This window comes from Cricetulus griseus, chromosome 5, assembly GCF_003668045.3.
Source record: "Cricetulus griseus strain 17A/GY chromosome 5, alternate assembly CriGri-PICRH-1.0, whole genome shotgun sequence".
NCBI lineage: Eukaryota > Metazoa > Chordata > Mammalia > Rodentia > Cricetidae > Cricetulus > Cricetulus griseus.
In genome coordinates this window covers 70,054,508-70,067,668 of record NC_048598.1, presented here as the reverse complement: position 1 = coordinate 70,067,668, position 13,161 = coordinate 70,054,508, and the positions used below count along the sequence as shown (strand labels likewise).

The 13,161-nt window shown below is 43.6% G+C and overlaps 1 protein-coding gene across 3 annotated transcripts in view; it reads left to right on the top strand.

Moving 5' to 3' along the window:
• Positions 1-13,161, top strand: part of Clasp1 (cytoplasmic linker associated protein 1) — a 223,879-nt gene that overhangs the window by 78,871 nt on the left and 131,847 nt on the right. For all 3 annotated transcript variants that reach the window (XM_027417839.2, XM_027417836.2, XM_035445987.1), the window contains exons 6-7: positions 999-1,074; positions 5,582-5,679. In XM_027417839.2, coding sequence (XP_027273640.1) covers positions 999-1,074; positions 5,582-5,679 — 174 coding nt within the window. The remainder of the gene's footprint in view (positions 1-998; positions 1,075-5,581; positions 5,680-13,161) is intronic.

Here is a 13,161-nt window from a genome sequence, read left to right as displayed (position 1 = left end):
GAGTGCTGGGTATTGAACCCTGGCCTTCTGAAAGAATAGCCGGTGCTCTTAGGCGCTGAGCCACCCTTCCACTCCCTACCCCATTTTTAGTTTTTAAAAGAAACCACTGGGGCTGGAGAGATGGCTCAGTGGTTAAGAGCATGGCTGCTCTTCCAGAGGACCTGAGTTCAGTTCCCAGCACCCACATGGCAGCTCACAACCGTCTGTAACTCCCATTCCAGGATGATCTGATGCTCTCATACAGACACACATGCCGGCAAAACACCAATGTATATAAAATAAAAATAAATAAATTATTAAAAAGAAACTGCTGAAGTAATTTCCCGAGTTGTCTGTGCTGTTTTATAGAGTGTATTCACAAATAATGTCTGTGACATCACACTACAATGGTGAAAGGACTGGGGAGATGTTTAAATGATTGAGAGTGCTTGCTTCTGTTCCAGAGGAAATGAGTTTGGTTGCCTGAACCCACACCCGGTGGCTCATAACTGCCTATAGATGTCATTTCAGGGGATCGGATTCCTCTTCTGGCATGCATACAGACAGGCAGACATGCACACACATAACTAAAGTAAAATTGAACCTCAAAGAAAAGTGACAAATTTGGAGTTCCCCAGCAGAGCAGTGTGTGGTCAGATGCCTTACAGCTACCTTGTCACCAGCAACATTAACAGAGAGTCTGCAAGCCCCTCCAGAGATGACCATGGAGTTTGGGTGGGTCCACTGAGTTTGGCAGAATGGGAAGTATGACCTGATACAGCAGAATGAGCGTCTGAGACAAGCAGAATGGCAAGGTGCAGACCTTGGTGTCGTCTTCAAGGCCAGGCCATGGAAGAGACTGAGCTCTGCAAATGGACTCTGGGGTGCTTTGGAGCCACTTTGAGTAGAATGGAGGGAACCTTGGTGAGGGACTAATCCTGGGGGTGGAGAAGGGAAGGGTAGGTGTGGGCACTGGCATCTTTCTTCCCTTTGTTCTCACTCATGCATTTCATTTGCAGCTCTGGGGCACAGACTCTAACACTAAGCAAGATCGTGCCACATATATGTAACCTACTGGGAGATCCCAACAGCCAGGTGAGTGGAAAGACCTGCAGCCCTTGAGCGTGCATTCTGGTATTCTGGGTGTGCTGTGTGCCACTGATGGGCACACTTAACCTCTGGGGAGCTCTGACTCTGATTTAAGAGATTAGTTATCCACTGGCATTTATAAAATAGTACAGCAAATGTAGCGGCTACTCTATCCCCTCCTGTACATTGGGCTGAGAAATCACAGATGTTTCTGTCTACCAAATCATACTTTATAGACTGTCAATTATAAGTGACCACAGGGGCTGGAGAGATGGCTACAAGTATTTGTTTTTCCTGCAGAAGACTGGGTTCAATTCTCAGCATCCTCATGGTGGCGCACCACATCTATAACATAGACACACATATGCATAAAACACTCATGTACATAAAATAAATCTAAGAAAATGAACTAAACAAAACCTAAAATTGCCACAGCAGTTTTTCATAACGATTTCAGTGCTTTTGCTTTTCTTTCTCACTCTCAGGCCTTTGGCCTTGTTTCTGCATCTTTTGTTTTCTGCAGAAGTTCTTATAGAAGTCCCATTTAGAGATGTCATTGCCATTACATAGTACCTACTTGAGGTTATTGTCTGTCATTAAGCTGCTTATACGAGACAGGCAGGTGATACGGTGGGTATTCATGGTGGCTCCATGGGTGGTCTTGTATCTGTGTGCACTGAGTACACTTTGGTTATGAGACAGAGCAGGCCAGACAAACCATCTAGCATGACAGCACTCAACACTCACTGCCTGCTGTCCGATTTGTGGAGAAGCCCAAACATCTACCCCAACAAGACAGGCTCACAGAATAAGACAATGTCACAGGAGTAGGCACACCGCTCGAGGCAGGCTCACAGGGATGGCAGGCTCATGAGTCTAGGTGGGGTAGATGTTAGGGGAAGCTCAGTTATTAAGCATATAGCACACAGTGTATTTCTGTGGCAGGTGTGACCACCAGATGATAGGAGAGACACTCCACGTTGGCCGCACAGTATGGTGCACAGTGATACCTGGCAGGACTCTGTAGGGCATAATCCTTCCTCACAGCAGCTATTGTGGCATCTCTGTGCATTAGTCCTCGATGTATTTAAAGTAGAGATGTCCTCACCAGCCCAGGACCTTCTGCTGTGTGCTGTGGGAGGAAGAGCCTGTTTCCCTACTCAGAAGCTCAGATCCTAGCTTGGAACCCTGAAAGTGATATTCTTACTTCCTTTAAAGCTGAAAGTGATATTCTTATTCCCTTTAAAGCTGTTCAGAAAAGCCTCAGAGTTCTGGTTCTTCCCAGGTTTTCCCTTCTCAAGTTTCCCGACAGGGGAAGCTCAGTTAGCAGGCACCTAGCACACAGCGTCTAAACTGCCCTGAACTGTGGAAGGTTGGGGGCCCGTCTGTTTTTTCGTAGCATTGCTCCCTGATTCCACCTTCCTTGTTCAGGTCAGAGCGGGGTTGGTATGTGAGACCTCTAGGGTTTTGGCAAGGTTCTCCTTATTTGGGAGTAACTTGGGTTAAATATCACATGTTCAGCACAGTCCCACATTCTGAACACATTAACTCAGTTGTTTTTGTATTTGATATTAGAGATAGCATTGAGTATCAGTCTGAAGAGAATATACCAAACTTTGAGCGACCTGGACCAAGACAAAAAGCCTAGAGTAAAAACTTGTCCTGGCTCTGGTGTACACTTTGGTCTTGAGCCTGCCTCCCTATTAGGGCAGTAGTGTGTTTGCTTTTGAGTCTTTCTGTAAATGCTTGGGAGAGTGATTAGTCTCTGGCATCATTGTTGGGCCCAACTTATTAAGAGTCTCCTCAGTTTGAGATGAGCATTGTCATTTGCAGAAATCCCACACCTGCCGCATCCAGTGTTTTTGTTTTTGTTTTTTTGCTTTTTTTTTTTTTTTGAGATTTGTTTATTTATTTATTAGTTTTCGAGACAGGGTTTCTCAGGGTAGCCTTGGGAGTCCTAGTTAGACAACACAATACATCCATGTACCAAAAGACGGTATTCATTACCCAACATCAGGCACTCCTGGGTTGATTCTCAGTGGGAGCAGCAATGCAATTTAAATGTGAAAGTAATGTGTTTAAGCAGGACTGTGTCTAACTGCTCTAAATGGCTGTTATAAAGACTGTATAAATTAAAACAAACAAACAAACAAACTAGGAGGTGCCAGGCATGGTGGCACACCCCCTGAATCTCAGCACTTGTGAGGCAGAGACAGGTGGATATCAGAGTGTAAGACCAGCTTGGTCTACATAGTGAGTTCCAGGTCAGCCAAGACTGTATGCATAGCGTGGCTGTGTCTCAAAAATAAAAATTAGGAACACTTACTGTTCTTTCCAAGAACCTGAGTTTGGTTCCCAGCACTCATATGGCAGCTTACAACTGTCCATAACTCCAGTGCTAAGTGATCTGTGACCTCTTGTAGCCTCCAAGGGATCCAGGCACACACAAAGAGCATACATATACATACATGCAAAGCAGTATACAACTACACATAAAATTTAAAAATTATAAATAAAGCAAGTGAGTGAAATAATTTTTTAATAAAATAGAAACTGTCAAATGTGTTAACAAATTGAACCTCAAATTACATCTTTCTGCCCAGAATCTGGTAGGCACTTGTACTATATGGCTCTCAGGCATGGCCTGTTACAGTGGTTGGATCCACAGGTCTTTAAAAGAAAATTCTTAATACTTTTTTATGTTTTGTTTTTCTCCATTTCCCATCATGTGAAAAATGAGACAGGTACTTGAGGGCAACTCTTAGTTCCCTGTAGTGGACAGGATTTATAGGCTGGGAATTCTCTGCTAAACACTGAAAACAATCCCCACAACTACATCTACCTTCAGATGCCTTTGTTTTCTTTGGCAATGCTAGAGATTAAGGCTGGGGCCTCACATGTGTGAGACAAACCTTCCACCCCTGAGCTTTGGCCTCTGCCCCTACATCTGCCTTTGGAGTGATCTCTCCGATCTTAAAACATGCTGCAATTTGTGTGTATATTGAGTCTTTTAGGAATACGGGCACCATCCTGCTTCACTCATGCCAGTCAACTGACCCATCCACTGTTCTACCATCAAGCTCCATGCCCAAAATGTTATAAAAAGATTTAACTTTTATTTTTATTTATGTGGGTATGCGCATGTGTGAGTACAGGTGCCTGTGGAGTCAAATAAGGCGGTTGGAGTGTATGGTGCTGGGATTACAGAAGTTGTGATCTGCTTGATACAGGTGTTGGGAACTGAACTCAGGTCCTCTGCAAGAGCAGTACAGGTTTCAACCATCTCTCTAGCCCCAGCTCCAAACCTTGATACCTCCTTAGAGGGCTTAAGCCGTGGGATTAAGGATTCAGCATTTGAGTTTTGGTGGATGTAGCATGAGATCTAAGATACAAGATGAATGAGCCTCAGAGTTCTGGTTCTTCCCAGGTTTTCCTTTCTCAAGTTTCCCGACAGGGGAAGCTCAGCAGGCATCTAGCACACAGTGCCTAGAACTGCACTGAACTGTGGAGGGTCGTGTCGTGTGTCGTGTGTCGTCGTCCCCCCCCCCCCCGTCTGTTTTTGTTTTTATGTAACACTGCTCCCTGATTCCACCTTCCTTGTTCAGGCTAGAGTGGGATTGGTATGTGAGACCTCTAGGGTTTTGGCAAGTTTCTCCTTATTTGAGAGTAACTTGGGTTAAATATCACATGATCAGCACAGTCCCACATTCTGAACACATTAACTCAGTTGTTTTCATATTTGATATTAGAGATAGCATTGAGTATCAGTCTGAAGAGAATATACCAAACATGAGAGACCTGGACCAAGACAAAAAGCCTAGAGTAAAGACTTGTCCTACCCCTGCTTTCCTGGTGCTGGGATCCTAAGTGTGTGCCCATCTAGCTTTTTTTAAAAAAACAACAACAACAAAAAAAAAAACATGGGTTCTAAGGGTAACCAGGGGGCCTCATGTCTACAGGGCCAACACTTTACCCAGCAAACCTGCTCCTATCTTTCTGCTATGATGTTTGGTTTTGGACAACATTGATCATATCCTGCCCTTTTCTGTTAAAAGTGGCATTTGTGTGTAGTGTTTCTTCATTTTAGTATTGCAAATTCCTTGAGTGCAGTGACACACCTGCTCCAAAAAGGCCATACCTCTTAATTCTTCCCAAACAGTTCAAGTAGCTGGGAGCCATTGTCTTACTCAAACCACTACACATCTGATACTTTACTCGTAGCATAGTTTTGTTTTGTTTTGAAAATTCTGGTTTCAGGATTACATGATAAAGAATGGGGAGGACTTGGGGTCTGTATAAAAAGCTGGGGACCTTTTCTACAGTTTGCATTTTCTATGATTTGGAGTTATTTTATGGGAGTGAAAACATCTAAATGTGCCCTTGCTTAGTTTGGCATGTATGGGGATTGTTCTGCACAGCTCTACTGGTAGGCTGGTGATGAATTGGGGTATATTATCTGGAAGAGCTGGGGAATGGCATGAAGCACCTGTAAGATCTCTTCTTTTATGTCTAGGTTAGAGATGCAGCAATAAACAGTCTGGTGGAGATTTACAGACACGTAGGCGAACGTGTGAGGGCAGACCTCAGTAAGAAAGGGCTGCCACAGTCCCGGTGAGTGCTCACTTTCTCCTTTTTCCACGTAAAAAGTTATGTATTTATTTGTGTCTCTGTGTATGGGGGTCTTTGTGCCATGTTGTATGTGGAGGTCAGGGACAACTTGTAGGAATTCGTTCTCTCCACATGAGCACGGGGAATTGAGCTCAAGTTGTCAGGTTCAAGAGCAACTGCCTTTACTTGATGGCCCCTAAAACTATTTTTAAAACATTTATTCTATATATGATTGTTCCCACACTCCCTCCCCTGCTCCTTTCCAGGTTTCATCTTTGTTCATGCTCCTTTTTTTTGTTTGTTTTTTTAGATTTATTTATTATGTATATAGTATTCTGCCTGCATGTATGCCTGCAGGTCATAAGACAGCACCAGATCTCATTACAGATGGTTGTGAGTCACCATGTGGTTGCTGGGAATTGAACTCAGGACCTCTGGAAGAGCAGCCAGTGCTCTTAGCCTCTGAGCCATCTCTCTAGCTCATCATGCTTTTATTTTTGACTGATAATTTTATTCAAAGAACGCATGGTTATGAAGCTGGTGGCTAGAAGTCCTCTCCAGTCTACCACAGATGTCAGTGGAAGCCTTTTATCTTATTCCTTCAAAAATAAGACTTGGGACTGGGGAGACAGCTCAGCAAAGTGCTTGCCTTGTACGCTGGAGTGCCTAGGTTTGAGCCTCAAAAACTCACTTTAAAAAAGTTGGATGTGGTGGCATGTGCTTGTAGTCTCAGCACTGGGAAGATGGAGACAAATGATCCCTAGGGCTCCCTCATCAGCCAGCCTAGCTGAATTGAAGAGCTCTAGGCCAATAGACCTGTCTCAAAAAGAAAAGTGGTTGGCATCCAAGGAATGGCACTCAAGGTTGATCTCGGGCTTTTACAGCACCCCCTCCCCCAACCCCCAACTCTCTCATCTACCTCAGATGACTCATGCCAGATGAATCTGGCCCCATTCCATACCTGTCTAAGTTACTTTCCTATCGTTGTGACAAAACACCATGACCAAGGCAACTTATAAAAGAAAGCATTTTATTGGGACTCATGGTTCCAGGGGGTTAGAACTCATAATCAGTAGGCAGGTAGGCATGGTGCTGGAGTAGCAATTAAGAGTTTACATCTGATCTGCAAACCAGGCAGGCAGGCAGGCAGGCAGGCACACACTTAACACACACACACACACACACACACACACACACACACACACACACACACACACACACGGAATGGAGTGAGTCGTTGGAAAGGTCCAAGCCCACCCATTCCAAGCCCACCCAGTGACACACATCCTCCAAGGCCACACTTTCTAATCCTTCCCAGACACCTGGAGACCACACAATCAAATTTGAGCCTCTAGACGCTCATTCAAACCACCACATTCCATTCTCTAACCCCTATAAGTGTATGGCCATATCATAGTGCAAAATGCACTTAATCCAACTTCAAACGTCCACATGGTCTTTCACAGGCTCAGTGTGGTTTAAAAGTATGAAGTCTTTTCTAGAACTCATGACAGTTTCTCAATTTTAAAACCCTATAAAACCAAAAAGCTATTTTCATGCTTCTATCATTTAATGGCCCAGAATTACCATTCCCAAAAGGGAGGGAAGGAGGCATGGTGATTAAATGATGGACCAAAGTAAGACAGAAAACCCAGAAAGCAAACTCTAAATCCTTTAGGATTACTTCTAATGTCAAAGGCTTAGATATCTTTCTCCTTCCAGCTTGTCTGACTGCAACACATTTCTCTCTCTTGGGCTGGTTCCACTCCCTGGTAGCAGCTCTCCTTGGCAGATATCACATGGCTCTGGCATCTCCAAAAGCTTCAGATCGCCAACACAATCCATGCTTCACTTCCAGAGTCATACCGTTCGCCTTTCTAGGCCTCCATGTAGGGACTCTGCTGACACAGGCCTGGCCTCAGTAGCTTTCCTTAACCATGGAGGAAGACTCCTTAACTCCTTCATGACTAATACCAGATCCTTGTGTCCAAAACTGTGAGGCTCTGCTGCCTTCTTGGGATGAACCTGTTCCCCTTGAATTACATTTGCAAAAAGTTTTGATTTGTTGTTGCTATTTAAGAAACGATAATTCTTTTTTTTTCATTTTAACTACATTTTTAAAAATTTAAATTAGAACCAAGCTTGTTTTACATGTCAATTCCAGTTCCCCCTCTCTCCCCTCCATCCCTGCCCCTCACCGACCCCCTATCCCATCTGCTCCCCAGGGAGGGTGAGGCATTCTTTGGAGGATCTTCAAAGTCTGTCATATCATTTGGAGCAGGGCCTAGGCCCTCCTCCATGTGTCTAGGCTGAGAGAGTATCCCTCTATGAGGAGAGGGCTCCCAAAGTCCATTCTTATACTAGGGATAAACACTGATCCTCTACCAGAGGCCCCATAGACTGCCCAGGCCTCCTTACTGATACCCACGTTCAGGGGGTCTGGATCAGTCCTATGCTGGTTTCCCAGCTCTCAGTCTAGGCTCCATGAGCTCCCCCTTGTTCAGGTCAGCTGTTTCTGTGGGTTTCTCCAGCCTGGTCTTGACCCCTTTGATCTTTATTCCTCCCTCTCTGCAACTGGATTCCAGAGTTCAGCTCAGTGTTTAGCTGTGGGGTGTCTGTGTCTGCTTCCATCAGCTACTGGATAAAAGCTCTGGGATGGCATATAAGGTAGTCATCAATCTCATTATAGGAGAAGGGCATTTAAGGTAGCCTCTCCACTATTGCTTAGATTGTTAGTTGGGGTCATCCTTGTAGATCTCTGGACATTTCCCTAGTGCCAGATTTCACTTTAAACTTAATGGCTCCTTCTGTTATGGTATCTCTTTTCTTGCTCTCCTGTGTTCTTCCCCTGACTCAATCTTCCTGCTCCCTCAAGTACCCCTCTTCCCTCCTCTTCTCCACTTATCTTTCTCTGAACTCCCTCTCCCTTCCCCCCATGCTCCCAATTAGCTCAGATCTTGTCCCTTTCCCCTTCTCAAGGGGACCATCTATGTCTCTCTTAAGGTCATCCTTGTTTCCTAGCTTCTCTAGTGGTGTGGATTGTGGGCTGGTAATCCTTTGCTCTATGTCTAAAATCCATATATGAGTACGTATATACCATGTTTGTCATTTTGTGACCGGTTACCTCACTTGGGATGGTTTTTTCTAGTTCCATTCATTTGCCTTCGAATTTCAAGATTCCATTATTTTTTTTCCCCACTGAGAAGTATTCCATTGTGTAAATGGACCACATTGTCTTTATCCATTCTTCTGTTGAGGGGCATCTAGGTTGCTTCCAGGTTTTGGCTATTACAAATAGTGCTGCTATGAACATAGTTGAACAGATGTCCTTGTTGTATAAATGTGCATTTTTGGGTATATGCCTAAAAGTGGAATTGCTGGATCTTATGGTAGACTGATTCCCATTTTCTTGAGGAACCACCCTACTGATTTCCAAAGTGGCTGTACAAGTTGGCACTCCCACCAGCATGGAGGAGTGTTCCCATTTCTCCACATCCTCTCCAGCATAAACTGTCATTGGTGTTTTTGATTTTAGCCGTTCTGACTAAGTAAGATGGTATCTCAGAGTTGTTTTTATTTGCATTTCCCTGATGGCTAAGGATGTTGAACACTTTCTTAAGAGTCTTTCAGCCATTTTAGATTCCTCTATTGAGAATTTTCTATTTAGATTTGTACCCGACTTTTTAATTGGATTATTTGGTGTTTTGGTTACTAGCTTCTTGAGTTCTTTGTTTATTTTAGAAATCAGCCCTCTGTCAGATGTGGGGTTGGTGAAGATCTTTTCCCAGTCTGTGGGCTGCCGTTTTGTCTTGTTGATTGTGTCCTTTGCCTTACAGAAACTTCTCATTTTCAGGAGATCCCATTTATTAATTGTTAATCTCAGTGTCTGTGCTACTGGCGTTATGTTCAGGAAATCGGTCTCCTGTACCAATCTGTTCAAGGGTACCTCCCACTTTCTCTTCTAAGAGGTTCAGTGTGGCTGGATTTATGTTGAGGTCTTTGATCCATTTAGACTTAAGTTTTGTACATGGTGATAGATAATGGATCTATCTGCATTCTTCTACATTCCAGCATCCAGTTATGCCAGCACCATTTGTTGAAGATGCTTTCTTTTTTCCATTGTATAATTTTAGCTTGTTTGTCAAAAATCAGGTGTTTGTAGCTATGTGGGTTAATATCAGGGTTTTCAGTTCGATTCCATGTTGGTCCACCTGTCTGTTTTTGTACCAATACCAAGCTGTTTTCAGGACTATAGCTGTATAATAGAGCTTGAAGTCAGGGATGTAGATGCCTCTGGAAGTTCCTTTATTATACAGGGTTGTTTTGGCTATCCTGGGTCTTTTGTTTTTCCATATAAAGTTGATTATTGTTCTTTCAAGGTCTGTGAAGAATTGTGCTGGAATTTTGATGGGGATTGCATTGAATCTGTAGATTGCTTTTGGCAAGATTGCCTTTTTTATTATGTTGATCCTACCTATCCAAGAGCATGGGAGATCTTTCCATTTTCTAGTATCTTCTTTAATTTCTTTCTTTAAAGACTCAAAATTCTTATGATACAGGTTTTTCACTTGTTTGGTTAGCGTTACCCCAAGCCACTTGTTTGTGGCTATTGTAAAGGGTGATGTTTCTCTGATTTCTTTCTCAGCCCATTTATCGTCTGTATATAGTATGGCTACTAATTTTTTTTTTTTTTTGAGTTAATCTTGTATCTGCTACTTTGCTGAAGGTGTTTATCAGCTGTAGGAGTTCCCTGGTAGAGTTTTTCAGGTCACTTACTTACTTGTGTGTGTGAGAGAGAACGTGAGGGATGGCAGAGATAGATTGATAGATGGATAGTTGTGGAAGATGTGCACACATAGCACAGTATGCATGTGGTAAGCAGAGCGCAGACCATGGGAATTGGTTCTCTTCTTCTACCTTATGAGTTCTGGGGGTCAAACTCAGGTTGTCAGACTTAACAGCAGGCACTTTTACTGACTGAGCATCTCACTGGCTCCAATGCATGTATTTTCATCTCTCTATGTTAAAAACTTTGGTACCCTTATTCAGGAGGGGAGACATAAGCTGAGCTCTTGGTGTTTGATGATGTTTTTTGACTGAGATTCTCAGGATTTGTTTCTTGGGGAAGACTTAAAATTTACACTTTACATTATTAAAATTTTCTAGCAAAGATTTAAATACAAATCTTCCAGTACAATAAACTATCTGGGTTGAATTTAATATAAATATTTAGATTCGGAAAAACTAGGGCAAAATGATAGTGGTGGTTCGTCAAACTAATAAAGAAATTAATTTCTTCTTTTTTGAGGGTAGTAGGAGTTTAACTCAAGGCTACATGTATGGTACTCTGCACTTTACCATTGAGGCATATCCCAAGCCACAAGATGTTTAGTTGAAATCTGAAGATTAAAAAACAAAACTATTTGATAGCTTCAGAGGGTTCGAAGTCAGTTTTACTGTCAGTTTGACCCCACCTAGACTCAGCTGGGGAGAGGTTGTCTACATTGGCCTGGCCTGTGAGCTTGTCTAGGGGGATTTTTTTTTTTCTAATTTTACTTTTGTGGGACAACACAACTCACTCTGGGTGTCATTGTTCCCTAATCATGGGACCTGAACTGTGCAAGAGTGGAGAGATCAAGGTGAGCATAGGCAAGCACCCGGACATCGCTTCTCTCCGGCCTGGGCTGCGTGTGACTTTGGAGTTCCTGCTGCCCTGATGTCCCTGCTGTGGTGGGCGATAGCCTGGAGTTGTGAGCTACAACAAACCCTTTCTCTCCTGAGCTGCCTTCTGTCAGGCTGTCTTATCACCACAATAGAATGAAACTAGGTTACAAACCTGGAACTCACATGTTTATATTTGTGCCAATTGATGGTTTCCATGAGAGGCCTCTTAAATTGCTGTGTTTGAAGCTAGCAGATGAAAGCCTGTATTTCCATGCCTAAGGAGTGTGTGTGTGTGTGGTGTTTAGCTGTCCAAAGCCAGGTTGCAGGTCTCTGAGGTGTAACCGTGATAGCCATGATGGGAGCACTACTGAGCAAAGAATGAGGGAGTTATTAACCTGGAATGTGACAGTGATGGAAAGGCATCCTATCGAAGAGAATTCCAAGTGAAGACAGGAGCCAGGAACAGTGGTGTTTCTTTGGATATTCTCCTCCTGCTTGTTGAGGCCTCAGGATGTGGTTAAGGCTACCACAGTGCATAGACCTCACCTCTTGGAGAGATCCTACAACACTGTTTTCACAAGTGCCATTTCTAACTGGGACTCTCCCAAGAATGTAATACTCACCTTCCAGAAACTTCAGAGACAGCCAGATGAAAGGGGTACCGCTGCCCTAACTTGTAAACTTGCTGGCATGTTCCTGTCATGGCTGAGGGTGTGGTTGTGACACAATAAAGTGGTACCCAAGTCAGGGCACACCCTGGTAACCTGTGCAGTGAGCCTATTTATGGGCTTGTCCATCCATGCAAGATCTCTGTTGCTTTAAAAGGGAAGGTGATGGAAACACCTCAGGAATTGACATTTAGGCATCTTTCCGGATCTTTAGTAACCACTGGATTTGAATGTGAGTGATAGTGTTACTCATGTCTGGCCCTGAGCTAGCAGTTGGACTTTTATTTCAGTCTCCACTTTGATTTGTGGGTAGTGGTGTTCTGGAGTAAATTTGGGAAGGATTCTGAAGCTGTGTCTGGACCTGGGAGCCTTGAAAGGATTATTGGTCTCTCCTGTGGGATGGGAGGGGTGAGGCATGGTAAAAGGCAGTTTCATCCCTTTGTTTGCCAGTAGTGTTCTTGGCTTGCCTGTTACTTCAACTTAAAGCTTCAGAGGGAAGCAACCTTCCCATTCAGTGTCTAATTAGCTTTGAGCTAGGCACGGAGTGGAAACCTGAGTATTTGTTGCATGAATGAGTAATGAATGAACTAAGACCAGACTGTATTTAGTGTTCCAGAGAGAAGGCAGAGGCATGGCTAGGTACCAGCTCTCTGTATCATGTGACTCTCACAGGTGACCCTCTACATTATTACCAAGAGAACACGGCTCCCATCTCAGCCTCCAAGGAGTTTCCATTCTGGAAACGTGTGAAAATGGTTAGCTTTCAAAGGCAGGATGGGAGGGCAAGAGGGTGCTAGTACTAGCCTGGTCTCAGAAGTGGATAGCAACTGCTTGAATGCAGACTGCTGTGCTTTGGGGCAACAGTGTTTGTCTCACAGCAGAGAGTATGGAGCTCTTTTTCTTGGAAAGCCTCTGTGCTTTTGCTTCTAGGTAATGTTACATTGCCTGTCTTTTTCCTTGGTTTTGGTGTCAGCTAGGATGGAATGTTTTGACCCATCAGCAGTTTTGCTTGCATTTAAATGCCAAGGTGGGATAATCTGTTATTAGAAGTGCCATGTAGATTTCTTAAGCTGAAGCATGTTCAGTCACAACATTTGTTTTTAGAAGGAGTTATTTATAACATTTGGAATGAAGCAGAAGTCAGAGAAAGCCT